The 19,903-nt window shown below is 27.8% G+C and overlaps 4 protein-coding genes and 1 long non-coding RNA gene across 5 annotated transcripts; 3 read left to right on the forward strand and 2 right to left on the reverse strand.

Moving 5' to 3' along the window:
* Nucleotides 1-1,647: 1,647 nt before the first annotated feature.
* Nucleotides 1,648-2,268, reverse strand: LOC123296781. The gene is made up of 3 exons (XR_006535197.1): nt 2,216-2,268; nt 1,946-2,109; nt 1,648-1,857 (listed from the first exon to the last, which is right to left on the reverse strand). It is a non-coding gene; the product is annotated as an uncharacterized LOC123296781 (long non-coding RNA).
* Nucleotides 2,269-5,294: 3,026 nt separating this feature from the next.
* LOC123296778 (gastrula zinc finger protein XlCGF49.1-like) lies at nt 5,295-6,075 on the forward strand. Its single transcript, XM_044878431.1, has one exon. It carries the CDS (start codon nt 5,341-5,343, stop codon nt 6,073-6,075), a length of 735 nt encoding a protein of 244 aa, XP_044734366.1. The 5' UTR covers nt 5,295-5,340.
* Nucleotides 5,944-6,964, forward strand: LOC123296779 (zinc finger protein 70-like). Its single transcript, XM_044878432.1, has one exon. The coding sequence runs from the start codon at nt 6,424-6,426 to the stop codon at nt 6,886-6,888; it is 465 nt and encodes a 154-aa protein (XP_044734367.1). The 5' UTR covers nt 5,944-6,423; the 3' UTR covers nt 6,889-6,964.
* Nucleotides 6,965-9,486: 2,522 nt separating this feature from the next.
* Nucleotides 9,487-10,699, forward strand: LOC123296375 (gastrula zinc finger protein XlCGF17.1-like). Its single transcript, XM_044877836.1, has 2 exons — nt 9,487-10,033; nt 10,154-10,699. Exons 1-2 carry the CDS (start codon nt 9,487-9,489, stop codon nt 10,567-10,569), a joined length of 963 nt encoding a protein of 320 aa, XP_044733771.1. The 3' UTR covers nt 10,570-10,699.
* Nucleotides 10,700-11,245: 546 nt separating this feature from the next.
* On the reverse strand, nt 11,246-19,297 carry LOC123296376. The gene is made up of 9 exons (XM_044877837.1): nt 18,521-19,297; nt 17,227-17,449; nt 16,938-17,157; nt 16,070-16,253; nt 12,963-13,730; nt 12,303-12,525; nt 12,020-12,239; nt 11,773-11,956; nt 11,246-11,257 (listed from the first exon to the last, which is right to left on the reverse strand). The coding sequence occupies exons 1-9, from the start codon at nt 19,295-19,297 to the stop codon at nt 11,246-11,248; spliced, it is 2,811 nt and encodes a 936-aa protein (XP_044733772.1).
* Between the last annotated feature and the right edge of the window lie 606 nt (nt 19,298-19,903).

A 19,903-nucleotide genomic window follows, 5' to 3' on the forward strand; every position in this document is an offset into this window, starting at 1 on the left:
TCACTAACAGATCTTCATTTTCAGATGAATTAGTATCATTTTTTTCAATTTTATCTGAAAAATGTAGATTCCGTGCTTCAAGGTAAGATGTTTTGATGCTATGTCTATTTTGAAAAATATCAAAATACAAAGCAACAGGTGTCTTAAGATATTCCCCAGATTTCTGTTTCCAAATTTGACAAATTTCCTTCCAAATAGGATTTGATTTTGGTTTTAATTTTCCTTTTTCAAGAAAAATATCGAATTGAACAATTCGATTTAAAACTTCAGTTATGGAAACAGCGGCCCAATTCGTCATTTTTGCTATAATCAATTAAGTTTATTGAATTCATGAATTAGAAAATAATAACATATTTAATTCCATACTTACATTATAATTATATAGATAATAATTAAAACAAAAGTTTCACTAATTATATCGCACCTCGATTGGAGTCAAAAGCGTAAATAAAACAAATAATTAACTTCTTTAAGAAATTTATTTATCCAAATTAAATAAGAATCAGATTGCAAACATACATCAATCAATAAATAATTGTTAACTTTTCCAAGAATTTTAAAATGCCGATCACAAAAATTTACACTTTTAGACTAAAGTGTAAGCCGCTATTTTAGTGACCGTTTGATTTTGAAATTCTTGGAAAAAGTTAACAATTAAATGATGACAATTAATCAATAGGGCAAGATAATTTTTATGAAAAATTATGAAGGATAATTTTTTATGAAAAAAAAAAAAACAATTTTAGAATTTTTCGCATAAAATATTTATTTATAACATTTGTTTCGAGATCACATTCTCTTCTTCATTACAATATTACCCAATCAATACAAAAGTTATAATTTATTAGTGAAGATTTTTTAAAACTGAGAAATATACAAATATCACATATTTATTTTATCGTTGATGAAAATTAAGTAGTCTTTTGCTGCGTATAGGATAGTAAGTAAAGGATATGCTGACTTTACCATACACGCGCGCTTAACCCTAGAAGTTGCGCCAATCTAATTTTGCTGAAAAATCATTCAATTTGAGAAAAAGCCATTGGATCTTATATTTTGGACTATTATAAGGATCTAATCTATTTTTTTTTCTCAAAATAACAATCAGCCGTTACTGAAAAGTAATTTGAGTGATATCCCTGAAAAATTAAATTTAGTGAATATCAATCAGTTTCAAGATATTGTTAAGTAGCATATAAATATATATATATTTGGCCGTTTTTCTCTATTTTCGGGAAAATGACTTGAGATATCACAATTTTTTATTCTACATTTTTCTTAGGAAAAAAACTTTTCGACAATATTTGTTTGAACCTTTTTTTCATCCAGTTGGTTATTGAAATATTGGCCAAAAATCGTTTTTTATGTATATATTGCGTTAATTATCTCAAGCCTGGCACTTCCGAGACTTTGAATAAGTTCACGCAAAAGCATTATTATTATTTTGAGCGGACCAAAATGTAAAATTTAATGTAAAGTGTAATGTAAAATGTAAATAATATGTGCAATATGTTTGTTTATTAATAATATGTTTATTTGTTTGCACTTAATATGTATATAAATAATTTACTAAAATAAAAATAATTTATTTTCAATAGATTTATATAATATCATTTCCACCTTTAATTTATTTAATAAAACATTGAAAATCCATAAAAATACGTATGTGTACAATTAAAATTATATATTATCAATTTTGTCTTTATGAAGTAGAACGACTGGAATTTCTTTGCTCATCGGTTATAATTTTTATTATGTTCCATTTTTACTTTTTCAAGGCAACAACTTTGTCGATTTTAGTATCGCGTGCTCGGTCAGCTATTCCGTAAGTGTTTTGACGAATCAGTATTTTCATAACTGAAAAAAGTAATAATAATAAAAATTAAAACTAATTCAACGCAATAAAACATACTAATGATAGAAAACATGAGAAATTAGTAATTACAATGCCTTGGTCAGATATTTTCATAGGTTTCCATTCAACATTCGGGTTAATAGGTACATCGGCGAGTTATGGGAATTGTCCGGATTCAATATCATCTCGATGATTGATCTCTTTTTAGAAATATAATTTTAGTCCAACTGCTTGCCAATATTTTTATCTGAAAACTGAAAATTCAACAATATTATTATATATAAACAAAATAAAAGTTTATAAACAAATAACCTAAGACATCGATAATTTATGTAAACAAATAAAGGTTTGTCGACTCACCTTTTACAACCATAAAAATATAATAACAATAAATAATTATTCTTCAAGTAACTTATTGAAACATTATTTAAATTAAAAATGTTTTAATGAAAATACAACGGCGAATAAAAATGATATAATTAACCTCAAAAAGAATTAAATAAACAAATATCACAGCCATAGATAATAACTACAATCCATCGTTATATATTTTCATGCTTCCCTCCATTCCCCTTGTTTATGTAAAATTTTGTATTTTTAATTGAAAATATTTAATTGCATATTAATTATATAACTGGAGCAACTTTGGAATCTGAAAGAGTATTTACGGAGCAATTTTTTGATACTTTCAGCTGATACATATGATTGTTTATTTTCTTTTAATATTTAATTAAATAAAACAAATACCATAACCATAGATAATAACTACAATCTATCGTAATATATTTTCATGTTTCCCCCCATTCCCCTTGTGTATGTAAAATTTTGTATTTTTAATGTAAAATATTTAATTACATATTAATCATATAACTGGAGCAACTTTGGAATCTGAAAGAGTATTTACGGAGCAATTTTTTGATACTTTCCGCTGATACATATGATTGTTTATTTTCTTTTAATATTTAATTAAATAAAACAAATATCATAACCATAGATAATAACTACAATCTATCGTAATATATTTTCATGTTTCCCCCCATTCCCCTTGTGTGTGTAAAATTTTGTATTTTTAATGTAAAATATTTAATTACATATTAATCATATAACTGGAGCAACTTTGGAATCTGAAAGAGTATTTACGGAGCAATTTTTTGATACTTTCCGCTGATACATATGATTGTTTATTTTCTTTTAATATTTAATTAAATAAAACAAATACCATAACCATAGATAATAACTACAATCTATCGTAATATATTTTCATGTTTCCCCCCATTCCCCTTGTGTATGTTAAATTTTGTATTTTTAATGTAAAATATTTAATTACATATTAATCATATAACTGGAGCAACTTTGGAATCTGAAAGAGTATTTACGGAGCAATTTTTTGATACTTTCCGCTGATACATATGATTGTTTATTTTCTTTTAATATTTAATTAAATAAAACAAATATCATAACCATAGATAATAACTACAATCTATTGTTATATATTTTCATGTTTCCCCCCCAACCTCTTTGTGTATGTAAATTTTTGTATTTTTAATTGAAAATATTTAATTACATATTAATTATATAACTGGAGCAACTTTGGAATCTGAAAGAGTATTTACGGAGCAATTTTTTGATACTTTCCGCTGATACATATGATTGTTTATTTTCTTTTAATATTTAATTAAATAAAACAAATATCATAACCATAGATAATAACTACAATCTATTGTTATATATGTTCATGCTTCCCCCCCAACCCCTTTGTGTATATAAAATTTTGTATTTTTAATTGAAAATATTTAATTACATATTAATTATATAACTGGAGCAACTTTGGAATCTGAAAGAGTATTTACGGAGCAATTTTTTGATATTTTTCACTGATACATCTAATTATTTACTTTCTATTATTATTTCTTTTTTGTTTTTCTTTCTCTTCCCGCTCCCCTTAGTTTATGACATTCCCCTTGTGAATGACGTCATCACATACCTGTTTGAATTGCAATTATTAATTTTAATTAATTATGCAAAAATAATTGATATTTATAGATCGTTATTGTTATATCCCGAAAGAAATAAACGGGAGCAATTTATTGATAGCAAAAACGTTAGGAAAAACTATCAATTTACTGAGATATTGGAAAATAAAATTTTGTATTTTTAATTGCAAATATTTAATTAATTGATAATTTAATAACTGGAGCAATTTTGGAATCTGATGGAGCATTTAGAGAGCAATTTTTTGATATATGATTTAATAAATTTTGTTAATATTCCACGCTAACTATATTGTGGTCCTTAAATGCGCAAGTTAAACGCGACTTTTATTTCAACTGAACATTGATAGATGGTGTACAAACTGGCAAATCACTACATAGTATAAAACAAAGTCGCTTTCTCTGTCCCTATGTCCCTTTGTATGCTTAAATCTTTGAAACTACGCAACGGATTTTGATGCGGTTTTTTTTAATAGATAGAGTGATTCAAGAGGAAGGTTTATATGTATAATAACATCCATTAAATAGTGGAGAAGTACTGCTATTTTTGAGGTTAATAGTTAAAAATGTAAAAAGTAAATAAGTAAAAATGTAGTGTATGAATTTAGATATTCCAAAGATAGCAGGAAACTTCATGGTATAGGGAAAGGGGGATTGTTTTACTCCAAATTTAACGCGTGCGGGCCACGGGCAGTAATGAATAAATCAAAACTACTGGATCGATTTTAATCACATAGGCTATATATTTTATACCCGTGCGAAGCCAGAGCGGGCCGCTATGTTTTTATATACAACGTTCACAGTTTTTCTGTAGTGTATTTAGTATCAGCATTGCACCCGTGCAAAGCCGGGACGGGTCTCTAGTTATAAATAAAAACCAAAAAAATTTACTCAGAATATTTTCACATTGACATTTTATTACTAAACTGTTCATACGATAATAAATTTTATACTCCTAATAAATAAAATCAATCAAATTTGAATAGAGACTCCAAAGACAATATAATTTGAGTTATTAAAAATTGAACACATAAAAATAAAAGATAAAAATTTAATATTTATAGAATATATGAGCTTGTATGAAAATGGTATTTATCCTATTTGCATGACATTAGAAAACTTATAATCTTTAATTAACTTTGAAAAATAATCTAAAAAATTCAATTTTAAAAATTACATACAACATGATTATTATAATTGAATTTTATAAATAAGTTTTCAAAGTTAATTAAATATTATAAGTTTTCTAATATATTTTTATGCAAGACACTTTAATATTCAAGATAAGAACCTTATTATATAAAATAATAATGAGATCTATTTTGACGATTATATTAATTTAGTTCGCATTGATATTCAGAGATGGCATTAAATGACATGCGATAAAAATTAGCTTTGACTTTCGCTTCTGTTTTACTGACATATTCTTTGGTTGTAAGTTCATTTTATCTGAACATATTTAATTGCAAGTTTTAAATTATAAAATTCAGTAAAATGGCAAATAATTCATTTAAAGATGAAATTGATCCTTTATTGAGAAACGAAGAAAACAACATTAAACGTAAACAAGACGTAAATAAACAAATACTGAACGAAAATGTTAAAATGGAAGAAAGTGGTTTAGTGACACAAGTTTTAATTAAAGAAGAAATAGATCTGGAAAATGGTATAAATCAAGAAAATGTGAATTTGACGCAAGTGTGGATCAAGGAGGAAAAATTAGAAGAAAGTGACTCAATGGAACATGAGCATGATCAAAAAAATAAAAAATTTGCATGTGATTTTTGTAATAAAACCTTCAATCGACGAAGCCATTTTATTGTACACAAACGAATTCACACGGGAGAAAAACCATTTTTATGTGAAATTTGTGGTAAATCGTTTTCACAGTCGCAACCTTTAATTGCCCACAATCTAATTCACACGGGTGAAGAACCATTCTCTTGTGAAATTTGTGATAAAAAATTCCGTCATCAAAATAATTTAATCGTTCACAAACGAACTCACACGGGAGAAAAACCATTTTCATGTGATGTTTGTGATAAAAATTTTACTCAGCAAAGTGTTTTAAATACACATAAAAGGATTCATACAGGTGAAAAACCATTTTCCTGTGAAATTTGTGATAAAAAATTTACCCGCCAAAATACTTTAAAACAACACAAACGAATTCACTCGGGGGAAACCCCTTATTTAAGTGATATGTGTGAAAAAACATTTTCATGTTAGGTTTGTGATAAATCCTTTACTCAGTCTCAAGGCTTAATTCAGCATAAAAGAATTCATAGCGGTGAGAAACCATTTTCTTGTATTATTTGTGAACGAAAATTTTGTTGGAAAAGTAGTTTATTTGTACATAAACGATCTCATATTAAAGAAAAATCATTTCAAATTAAAAAATTTTCGTGCGATTTTTGTAAAAAGGCATTCAGTCGACGAAGTAATTTAAGAAGACATGAAAGAAATCACGCGAGAGAAAGAAAGGAAATTCTTGAAGGCGAAAATGTACAAATTAAAGAAGAAATCAATTTGGAGCAAGTTGTAATTAAAGAGGAAATATTAGAAGAAAATGGTCCAATGGAAGATGAAACCCAGAAATTAGAAGATAAAACTCATTCAAAATCTGAAAAAAACAAACCAAAATGTCCGTTTTGTAATAAAATCTTCAGCCAACGAAGTAATTTAATTGTACATCAACGCACTCATACCGGAGGAAAACCATTTTCATGTGTAGTTTGTGGTAAAACGTTTTCTCAGTCTCATGGTTTAATTGAACATAAACGAATTCATACTGGTGAAAAACCATTTTCCTGTGAATTGTGTGATAAATCATTTAATCGACGAAGTATTTTAATTGCCCACAAACGAACTCATACTGAAGAACAACCATTTTCATGTGAAATTTGTGGGAAAAAATTTAGGCAACTAAGTGGTTTATTTAAACATAAAAGGAGGATTCACATCAAGGGTGATTTTGCTAATGAAAATGTTGCAGAAGAAAATGTTCGAATTAAAGAGGAAATAAATTTTGATCAAGTATGATCATTAATTACAGTTGAAAACACAAACAAATTTGATCCCATCTTATTGGAATTTTTGTTGATTCCAAAATTATTTATCCAATCACTAACTTTGGGTCTTTTTTTCAGTTGTGATGTCAGTTTTTCGCTAGCTAGCACTTATATGCTTAATTCCGGGATCAGGACTCCACATTCTTCAAACCTGCTAGAGCTAGGTAAACTTTGATCACAAATTTGAAAAGTATGACCCAAATTTAGTAGGATTTCTTACTTGGTTTATCAAAATTGGATAAAATTATATTTCATTTGTAGTAGATATTATAATTAATTTTATTAATAAATTAAGTAAACAATACTGAGTTGAACATTCATTCAATTAAACGCTCCAAATATTCCCGCTCATCCAATCCGATCTGATCCCTGATACCTCTCCGCCCTCCTATGTAAATAAGTATTTCAAAATCATGGCGAATTCATAGTGTTCTTAGCTATGTTTCAAGTGCAAGTTTAGCGTTAGGTACCCGGGAAAATGAAACAATAGGAGATGATCCTCAAAATCGGACCAGTTTGGAGAAGGCTTTAAAGAAAAATAAAAAAATTTCTTGGGTTTTTTCTTTTTTTTAATTTTGTAAATTTCATTTTTAGGACGAATATCTCGAGAAATATCGACTTTCGATATTGATTCACTTTTTTTCAGGTAAGTAGAATCTTAATTTGACGCTCAAAGACAGCGTCAAGCGTCATTATGTGGTTACATAATTAACAGAGACTATATCAGTAAACAGATAAATATCTTAAACGCGACTTTTATTTCAACTGAACATTGATAGATGGTGTACAAGCTGGCAAATTATAAATAAAAATCAAAAAAATTTGCTCAGAATATTTTCACATTTTATTACTAAACTGTTCATACGATAATAAATTTTATCATGAAGGTTATAAAGAAGGAGAACGATCGCTACGTGCTAAAGCATTAGAGCACCTATCCCTGAAAATTTCTAGAATTTATAGTACATTTTCAGCCACCAGCCGCGCTGTCGTCGGTAAGTAGTATATTAGCGCACAACAGCCCGCATTTAATGATACAACTTAGCGATCCCAGCGCCTCACTTATTTTGTCCATATTTTGGGGACAATATTTTCTATTGCGATCGTTCTCCTTCTTTATAACCTTCATGAATTTTATACTCCTAATAAATAAAATCAATCAAATTTGAATAGAGACTCCAAAGACAATATAATTTGAGTTATTAAAAATTGAACACACGAAATAAAAGATAAAAATTTAAAATGTATAAAATATATGAGCTTGTATGAAAATGGTATTTATTCTATTTGCATGACATTAGAAAACTTATAATCTTTAATTAACTTTGAAAAATTATCTAAACAATTCAATTTTAAAAATTATATAGAACTTATTTATTATAATTGAAGTTTATAAATAAGTTTTCAAAGTTAATTAAATATTATAAGTTTTCTAATGTTGATGCATATAGGATAAATATAGGGATGTGACATTGTATATAAAAAATCGATTTTTAATTAATCGATTTTTTATTATGCATTAAAAATCGATTGATAAACAATCGATTTTTCTTAAGAAAATAATCGATTTTGTTATATTAATCGATTTTTTCTAATTTGTCAATCAATTTTAAAATAAACTCCATAAATATTATGTCAATAAATTTATTAATTAAAAATAAACAACAGAAATAATAAATTTTATATAATGAACACAAATTAAAGTTTTAAAACAATCAAAATTTTTTTTCACATAAGTCAACAAAATTAAATTATCCAAAAAAAAAAACTAGATATTCGTACTGAACTAATAAGTTCTTATAAAATCAACACAAATTAAAGTTCTAGAATAATCAAATTATAAAAGGTTCAAATTAAAATAAATCAAGAAAATCAAATTATTCAAATGAAAAAAACTAGAAATCCGTAGGCAACGAGTTAAGAAATAACAGCTTGGGTAAGCGTTTGGATAATATTCGGCTCCTGGTCTTTGTTAATATGGCGCCAGCTTTCGAGAACAATCTCTCGGCTGGAGCCGAAGAAGCCGGTACTAATAGGTGCTTACACGCCAAATGTGCGAGTTTGGCATAAGCTCCCTCATAGATTTTCCAGGATTCCAAAGCATCTTCTTCTCAGGTTGTCGGTTTTCTTCAATGGATCTTTTAATATAATTCATAGTTAAGTAAAAAAATCGATTCATAGTAAAGTAAAAAAATCGATTATTAATCGATTATTAATATTAAAAAAATCACGTATTCAAATCGATTTTTACTTCAAAAAAATCGATTTTTAATCGATTATTTTCATAATCGATTATTTTTTCACATCCCTAGCCATAAATAGCATTTTTATGCAAGACACTTTACTTTAATATTCAAGATAAGAACCTTATTATATAAGATAATAATGATATCTAATTTGACGATTATATTAATTTAGTTCGCATTGATCTTCAGAGATGGCATTAAATGGCATGCGATAAAAAATTAGCATTGACTTTCACTTCTGTTTTACCGATATATCTCTGGTTGTAAGTGCATTTTATCTGAACACAATTAATTGCAAGTTTTAAATTATAAAGTTCAGTAAAATGGCAAATAATTCATTTAAAGATGAAATTGATCCTTTATTGAGAAACGAAGAAAACAACATAAAACGTGAACAAGACGTAAATAAACAAATACTGAACGAAAATGTTAAAATGGAAGAAAGTGGTTTAGTGACACAAGTTTCAATTAAAGAAGAAATAGACATGGAAAATGGTATAAATCAAGAAAATGTGAATTTGAAGCAAGTATTGATCAAGGAGGAAAAATTAGAAGAAAGTGACTTAATGGAACATGAACTAATTACAACTGAAGATAAAACTGTTTCAAAATGTCAAAAAAATAAAAAATTTTCATGTGATTTTTGTAATAAAACCTTCAATCGACGAAGCCATTTTATTGTACACAAACGAATTCACACGGGAGAAAAACCATTTTCATGTGAAATTTGTAATAAAACCTTCAATCGAGGCAGTCATTTAAAAGTACATACACGTACTCATACCGGGGAAAAACCATTTTCATGTGACATTTGTGGTAAATCGTTTTCACAGTCGCAACGTTTAATTGCCCACAATCTAATTCACACGGGTGAAGAACCATTTTCTTGTGAAATTTGTGATAAAAAATTTCGTCATCAAAATAATTTAATCGTTCACAAACGAACTCACACGGGAGAAAAACCATTTTCTTGTGAAATTTGTAGTAAAGAATTTTCCCATCAAAATGTTTTAAATCGACATAAAAAATTGCACACGGGAGTGAAACCATTTTCGTGTGATTTCTGTGATAAGAAATTTTTATTGGAAAATCATTTAAATGATCATCAACGAATTCATACTGGTGAGAGACCATTTTCATGTGACGTGTGTGATAAAACATTTACTCGAAAAACTATTTTAACTGTTCACAAAAAACGTTATCATACGAGAGAAGAACCATTTTCTTGTGAAGTTTGTGGTAAAAAATTTAATCAACTAAGTAGTTTCAATAAACATAAAAGGACTCACATCAAGGACGATCTTAGCAATGAAGTATTTGAAGAAGAAAATGTTCGAATTAAAGAAGAAATCGATTTTGAGCCGGTATTGATTAAAGAGGAAATATTAGAAGACGATAAGGAATGATTTCTGCATTTTAAATGAGTAATTTACGTGTTAAATTTATTTTGGGCTGGGGCTAAATTTATTTAGTCTGGGACTATTCGTACACTGCGGATAATCTGCTTGTATGTAATATCATCTGATTTTTTTTAGCTTTCTACATATAATTATTATTATTTTATCAATCGTAGTTTATATTTTTCATGTCAATAAATAAATAATAAATCAATTAAAATGAATAAATAATTTTTTTTTTTTTATAAATTTTACCAACTACAGATTATAGTTTATTACATAGATAGGCAACTCCTCTGAACATTAAGGGGTAACGATGTTTCTTGTTCATATTGGCGCGGCCATGTTTTTTTCCTATTGCTGACATCTGGCGTCGAGAAGAAAACATGTATATAAAGCTACCTACATTTTGATATTATGGAAACGAACCTTTTTGAAAGTATTTTGCAAAATTTTTATCTGGTCTGATTTAAAATCTCATAACTGACATTAAAATGTAAATCGACATCCGATCGAATAATCTACTCTTACATATAAATTAAAATAAATAAATAATAAATTTCTACATAAATGTTCTAGAGCGATTGTTCTCCTTCTTTTTAACCTCCATGTACTGTATACCTGAACGACCATAACCTGAAACACTTGACAGCTAACGCTATTGATTGTTATATGGCGGCAATATTCAAATGTTACTCTATTTAAAATAATTTATTTTTTTATTTATGTAAATGTATCTGTTACAGTTTTATTTCTCGTTATTTTAATTTTGATTTAATTCTATTTGAATAAAATTTAATTTTTTGTTTTTGTGATTTTTTACATAATTTGAAACTTTATAAATTAATGCAATGTCCGTCTCGCGACAGTATGAATTTGGCTGCCGGTACCAACTACGCTCTGGTCGGTTGTTACTATATTAAAATTTAACTTAACTACTCGTTCAAGTTACCGCGAATATATAAAATTACATAATCTTCATACAAACTTTTAATAAATTTTTGTATCTTAAATTAAGGTATTTAAATTGAAATTTTAATATACATTCACTAAAGCTATTATACAATTTTTTTAACGGCGGTTATTTTAATTTTGATTTAATTCTATTTTGATTAAATTTTATTTCGTTTTTTGTTTTTGTGATTTTTTACATATTTTGAATAGAAACTTTATAAAATAAATAACAATAATCAAAATTAACAAAATAACTACTAAACATATTGCTAGCACATCTAACATATAAAATTCAATAATTGAATAATCTTTTAAAGGATTTTTCATGTATTCAGTTCCATTATGGCGGATGGTATGCTCAATCCACCAAATTGCCGTATCCAACGATGGATTGATTTGATCTTTGTATACATTTGCTAGTTTTTTTATATTTTCCTTATATCTGAAAGTAATAATTATTTTTGAGAATTCACATTTATTAAATACTTCTATAAATTGCACTTACATCGGATCATTTATTACATTAACAATAGCGTCTTGTAATTCAATAATATTTAATGTTGCCATTTGCTGTTGAATTCCAATTTTAAGCTCGTGAACTCTATGAGCCATAAAGTGATGATCCGCAAAAATATTAATGGGAATCAATGGCACTTCAGCAAAAATAGCTTCTTCTATAGAATGTACTCCACCTTGGTTTATAAAACATTTGACATTTGGATGATCTAAAAAAAGCAAAATATTTTTTTTTTTTTGCCTGTAGAAAAATATTTATTATTTATATTTACTTAAAACATCATTTTGTGGAAACCATTTTTGTGCTAAGATATTTGGATATTCTTTGAAGATAGAATCAGTATTCCATCTCCATAAAACTTTGTACGGTAAATTCGTTAAAACTTCGATTAAAACTTTCAAAGTTTCTGGACGAAATGATTCAAGTTGAATACTTGTGCCAAAACTTAAGTAAATCACACCTTGTGAAGCATTGTCTAGAAAATCTTGTAAGTTCTAAATGAAAAATTATTATAAATGTTATCAAAGATAATAAATAAGAACACTAGGATATTTCGAATAAAATTTAAATTTTTCTTCAATTTCCTATACAAACTTTTGTATTATATAAATACGTGTTTCGACTACCAAGCAGTCATCAGTATGAATTAGCTAATCTGAATTACTCTTATAGTGTACGTTACCTACTTGCTAATTTACTGACGCGATTAGGAATTGAGAAAGATGGCTTTGACATCACCTGGCGAGGCAAATGTGAAACAAAGTGATGGCAAGTGGTATACAAAACAATTACAAAGTTTTTAAATTAATAAATTTCTTAATTGAATCCAATTAATCTACGAAATTGGGAAATAATCTTTAAATTTAATTTGAAAACTTTTTTCCCTAGATATTTTTGATAAAACAAAATTTATTAGATTTCAAAACTTTACCTTGGGTAAGGGATTAATTGGTTTATAATGCAAACCAGCAATGTTAACAACACCTAGTGATTGAATAACGGATCCCGTAAATGCTGGATGTTGGTTAACTAAACAAATCTTCATACTATTTCTTGCCTCCATGTATTCAATAGCTTCTAAACCAAAATATTTCTTTACAATTCCCTTTTCCCATTCTATGTATTCGGTTCTAATTGGGTAATACCATAACTGCGTTAAGATTTTATAGAAACGTCTTTTGATGGATTTATCAGGATGTGAAAATGCATATAACGTATCTACACTTTGTAAAATAGGCATTGGTAGTCCCATATCCATATCCAAGAACAATGAATTCGTCATAGATAACATTCCAACTACCGGACAATTATAAAGCTTACTAAACGCTACGTACGGAACCGTAAGCCATTCCATTACAACGATATCGAAATGATAATTGGTCCTGTTTGAAACCAGATCTAGAACTTCAGAATGCTCAAAAGCTATCTCTATTCCAGTTTCTATCATATATTTCAAGAAATACAGGAACGGTTCTTGATTTTCTGTATACATATTCAAATGTTTATGATCAGGAATTTCTAATTTTCTATTTAATTCTAAATTTATTTCGGTTAAATTTGATAATGTTTGTTGATTTATTGGGTGTGTAGTTATATAAACAATTTCATGGCCACGATTTAGCAACTCAAATAAAATTGGTCTGAAGAACATTTGATGTGTGTATGCTTTTGATGGTACCACAAATAATATTTTCGCACACTCGCACATATTTAATATTGTTACAATTAACACAAATTTTGTTATTGTGAAATAATTCATAATACCTAATTTTTTATTTTTATTGTAAAACTTAAGAATGAAATTTAACAGACATATGTGTCTGGATACATGGAATAAATTTTTCATGTACAATTACCATGTTATATTATCTTACAAATTGACAATACCATTCATACCATTGCAATGATAAGATTATTGAAAATTTTATAATTATAGTTTACATTATTATACCTTATATATCACTTTAATTATCATACTTTATTTTCTAATTACTAGCATTTTACTTAAAGAGCTAGACAATTGTGGTGTAAGAGCTAATACGCTCAAACTCTTTCAATCATAATTAACTAATACGATAACAACGTGTCTAATGTTTTCAACAGTGCCAAATTTCCTAAATATATACATTCAAAATGAAAAAAAAGCTGTAAAAGGAATACCTCAGGGTAGCATTTTAGGTCCCATATTGTTTGTGCTGTTTATGAGCGATATGCCTTCTGCACAGTCATACGACTGTATACAAAGTCTGTTAACAGACTTGTCTATATATACACAAGTCTGTTAACTCTATATAAAATGCATTAGAAACATATGTTCCCTTATTGATGTACGAGTTAGTTCCCTAAACTGCTACATAGTAACGCCACTAGTATCGAATCCAAACCACTGGCCAGTAATTAATTAATTAATATTAAATTTTTATTTCACCAAATATTATTATTAATTAATTAAAATTATTTATTACTTTAATAAAAATATAAATAGAATTTACACAAAATTAAAACTTGTTTATTTTGATTTTCTACTAATACCGCTGTTTGGATTTGACACTTGTGGCGCTGTCTAGTGTTTAATAATGTAACTAAAATATTTCCATTAAGAGGCGCATGGTTTTTTCAGAAGTTAAATTAATTTAGTATATATTATATGGCTGTAGTCTGAAGTATTTTAAAACTGTTTCATAATATCGATTATAATTTAGTTCGATATAACATTTTTAGTGTCAAGTAAAGGATACCAACGTAAATTAATTAAAGCTAAAATATTTTCAGCTTTATTGCTGCCTGCATCTTAAAGGTATGATTTCATGGTGACGCTTGACGCTAGCTTCTAGCGTTAAATTTGATCGCATGATATAATTTCTATCAGAGTGCAATCTAGATTAAAAGCAAATTTGACACCAGAAGCAGTGTCAAGTGTCGCCATGATCTAAGACGTCATAAAACATAAATGAATTTATATAATTATTCTGATAGACACAATTTACACCGTTTAAATAGACTAATCACAAATAAAGAAAATAATAATTATTATATTAAAGACATTGAAATAGGTATTTATACACCATGTTATCGTATCTTAATCATTAAAAATACCATTCATACCATTTTAATGATAAGATTATTGAATTTTTTAATTTTTTTTTTTTTTGTAATTATACAAATAAAAAAAATAAAAAAGTAGAATTTGTTAGTGATGGGACGGATGTTTGTACTTTGTACGTTCGCGAAAGCGTAAAAGAGTCCGTCGTATAAATCGATTACAAACAAAACGGTATAAGTTTGTAAAGTCGCAATATTTCAACGTTGTTCAATGATGGGTCAATATTATTTTAAATAGTATTTAATGAATAATTATTACCCTGTCTTTTATACGGTTTTTTCCCCTAATTATTAATTTAATACTACTTAAATAATTATTTAACTACAAAACTATGGCAGTATTTTGGAAGTCTATACGGAACGAGTTTGTCTTCAGTAAGAGCACTGTACAGTGCTCGCTGTGTATCACAGAACGCACCCTATGTAAATGTACCTATAGGGCTTTTCATTTTAAAATCACGATTCACATTTGTTTCGTACTAAATGATTTATAACCAATGTGATAAAATGAATAACAAATATCTTCTATCTTAGTCCTACTTATTGCTGTCAGTACGAAAAAATAAACTCTGCACATGCGCTTATGACATGATGAAAAGTCCTATTAATGCAGTGTCCGTCTCGCGGCAGTATGAATTAGGCTGCGGGTACCAACTGATCTGGTATAGATGTAAGTTGCCGCGAATATATAAAATTACATAATCTTCATACAAACTTTTAATAAATCTTTGAATCTTAATTTAAGGTATTTAAATTGAAATTTTAATATACATACTAAAGCTATTGTACAATTTTTTTAAGGCAGTTATTTTAATTTTGATTTAATTCTATTTTAATTAAATTTTACTTCGTTTTTTGTTTTTGTGATTTTTTACATAATTTGAATACAAACTTTATAAAATAAATAACAATAATCAAAATTAACAAAATAACTACTAAACATATTGCTAGCACATCTAACATATAAAATTCAATAATTGAATAATCTAATAAAGGATTTTTCATATATTCAGTTCCATTATGGCGGATGGTATGCTCAATCCACCAAACTGCCGTATCCAATGGTGGATTGATTTGATCTTTGTATAAACTTGCTAGTTTTTTTATATTTTCCTTATATCTGAAAGTAATAATTATTTTTGAGATTTCACATTTATAATATTATTATTTATCATAGGCAATTTCACAAAAATTAAGGAAATTGCTTCTCAACTCCTAAAGGTGTATTTTCATGATGACGCTTGGCGCTGATTTTTAGCGTCAATTAGGCCACATTGTTAATTTTAGCTGTGCTGCCAACTGGATAAAAACAAAAACTTCAGCAGTGTCAAATCGTAAAAAAACTAAACATTGTTTAGTTTTTTCGATCCAGTTGGCAGCACGGCCTAAACATTATTTTATGGCACTGATAAACCCACAATTAATAATCATATTCATCAGTCATTTATAGCTGTTAATCATTACCATTTGTCTTATTAAAAATGAGGTTATGGAATAATAAACTTTTTTGTCGTTCCTTTTTACAGTTTGACACTGGACTTAGTTCTATTTTTTGCAGTTAGTTGGAATCCTAATTTGACGCTCTAAGCCAGCGCCAAAGCAAGCGATATCATGAAATTACATCTTTTGACTTTTGTCTACTACTAACAGAACCAAGAACATATATATTAGGACGTGAAGCTCCTAGGCCGAGCTATAAGCGTTTAAATACATTTTTATGCTTTCCTTCTGGCTCTTTTTGTACTTACTAACAAAAAGAGCCAATGTCTTAAGATTTATCGAAATTTCTATAAATATTTCTTACATCGGGTCTTCTATTACATTAACAATAGCGTCTTGTAAATCAATAATATTCAATGTTGCCATTTGCTGTTGAATTCCAATTTTAAGTTTATGAATTCTATGAGCCAAAAAGTGTTGATCCGAAAAAATATTAATTGGAATCAATGGCACCTCAGCAAAAATGGCTTCTTCTATAGAATGTATTCCACCTTGGTTTATAAAACATTTGACATTTGGATGATCTAAAAGAAGCAAATAATATTTTTATTTTTTTTTAATTCAAAGAAAAAATATTTATTATTTATATTTACTTAAAACATCATTTTGTGGAAACCATTTTTGGGCTAAGATATTTGGATATTCCTTGAAGATAGAATCAGTATTCCATTTCCATAAAACTTTATACGGTAAATTCGTTAAAACTTCGATTAAAACTTTCAAAGCTTCTGGACGAAATGAATGAGGTTGAACAGTTGTGCCAAAACTTAAGTAAATCACACCTTGTGGAGCATTGTCTAGAAAATCTTGTAAGTTCTAAATGAAAAATTATAAATGTTATCAAAGATAATAAATGAGAACTCTAGAATATTTCGACTAAAATTTCAATTTTTCCTCAATTTCCTATATAAACTTTTGGATTATATAAATACGTATTTCGATTGCCAAGTGGTCATCACTATTAATAAGTTAATCTTAGTGACGGTCTGCACATTTGTATCTAACAAATTGTGACGTTGGCCAATCAGATTCAAGCAGGTTATTAATGTTTGACCAATAAGCGTGATTCTATAACCTGATTTTGACACTTAAAATAAATTTGATTGTATATCGTTTTAAGTATCCCATATCTTATATATTTAAACGAGCAATTCTTGTATATATATATATATACAAGATCTTGGAAATGGCTCCAACGATTTTCATGAAAATGAGTATGTAGGGGTTTTTTGTGGCGATAAGTCGATCTAGCTAGGTTTCATTTATCAGAAATGTCGTTTTATCCGTCTTTTCATGAAAAATTCATCAGACATCTATTGGTGTATAACGTAGTTAATGAAATACAATGCAAATTATAACATAACAAAAAGGAGGCGTTTGAGTAGTCTAAAGTGAAAAATATGACTCTTGCTGACATCTATTGGCGAATAACCGAGCAAAGCTCGGTCATCCAGATATTGTTCTTTAAATCTATAAGAATTTGTCGCCCACTTTGGTTTATATATTTCTTCGAGCAATTTGGACATCCAAAATTGTTCAATGTCAAAATTAGGTGATAAAATAAATTTTAACGTGTATATCACGTAACCTAAAACACGAGCCGCCATGATCTGATGTCATATATAGCCAAAAATAATATGTATTAATTACTAATTTGTTGACGGCTGTCATAGTAATTATAGGTTATGTTACCATCAACTTTATTTATACATATAATAATTATATACACGACTGTTGTTTTTACCAATATTACGTCACCAAAATGAAAGCGTGTTTATTTTGTCGAAATAATTTTTTGTGGCTTTTTATTAGGCAAATCAACATTTTGAAGTACTTTTTCAAACATAGTAGAAAACCCTATTGATTATTCTATAAAAAAAAACCTACCTTGGGTAAGGGATTACTTGGTTTATAATGCAAACCAACAATGTTAACAACACCTAGTGATTGAATAACGGATCCCGTAAATGCTGGATGTTGGTTAACCAAACAAATCTTCATACTATTTTTGGCTTCCATGTATTCAGTTGCTTCTAAACCAAAATATTTCTTTGCAATTCCCTTTTCCCATTCTATTAATTCTGTTCTAATTGGGTAATACCATAACTGTGTTAAGACTTTATAGAAACGTCTTTTGATGGATTTATCAGGATGTGAAAATGCATATAACGTATCTACACTTTGTAAAATAGGCATTGGTAGTCCCATATCGAAATCCAAGAAATATGAATTCATCGAAGATAGCATTCCAACTACCGGACAATTAAAAAGCTTACTAAACGCTACGTACGGAAACGAAAGCCATTCCATTACAACGATATCAAAATGATAATTGGTCCTTTTTGAAACCAGATCTTGAATTTCAGAATGCTCAAAAGCTATTTCTATTCCAGTTTCTATCATATATTTCAAGTAATACAGGAATGGAAATTGATTTTTTGTATACATATTCAAATGTTTATGATCAGGATATTCTAATTTCCTTGTAAATTCTAAATTTATTTCAGTTAAATTTGTTAACGTTGATTGGTTTATTGGTTGTGTGGTTAGATAAACAATTTCATGGCCCCGATTTAGCAACTCAAATAAAATTGGTCTGAAGAACATTTGATGGGTGTATGCTTTTGATGGTACCACAAATAATATTTTCGCACAGTCGCACATATTTAATATTGTTACAATTAACACAAATTTTGTTATTGTGAAATAATTCATGATATTTAATTTTTTTTTTTTTATTGTAAAACTTAAGAATGAAATTTAACAGACATATGTGTGGACATGGAATAATTTTTTTTACAACTTATGTACTACTTACCATGTTATTTTATCTTTATAATTGAAAATACCTTTCATAACATTTTACTGATATGATTATTGAATGTTTTTAACTATATATCATAAACTATATAGCATAAATTACCTTTAACTATAACTATAACTATATATCATAAATTACTATATATCACTAGCTGTGCCCTGCCACGCTTCGCTATAAAGATATAATTTCATAATGACCAGAGAATATATCGGTAAAAATAATGACGCTTGTCGCTGGCTTTGAAAATATATTATGACATATTTTATAGGTTACGTTTAACACTGGTCAGTATACTACATTAAGGTTATAAAGAAGGAGAACGATCGCTATAGAAAATATTGTCCCCGAAATATGGATAAAATAAGTGAGACGCTGCGATCGCTAAGTTGTATCAATAAAAGCGGGCTGTTGTGCGCTGATTTGAAATGATATATCAATTTGTACATTAT

The sequence above is a fragment of the Chrysoperla carnea genome, chromosome 3 (assembly GCF_905475395.1).
Source record: "Chrysoperla carnea chromosome 3, inChrCarn1.1, whole genome shotgun sequence".
NCBI lineage: Eukaryota > Metazoa > Arthropoda > Insecta > Neuroptera > Chrysopidae > Chrysoperla > Chrysoperla carnea.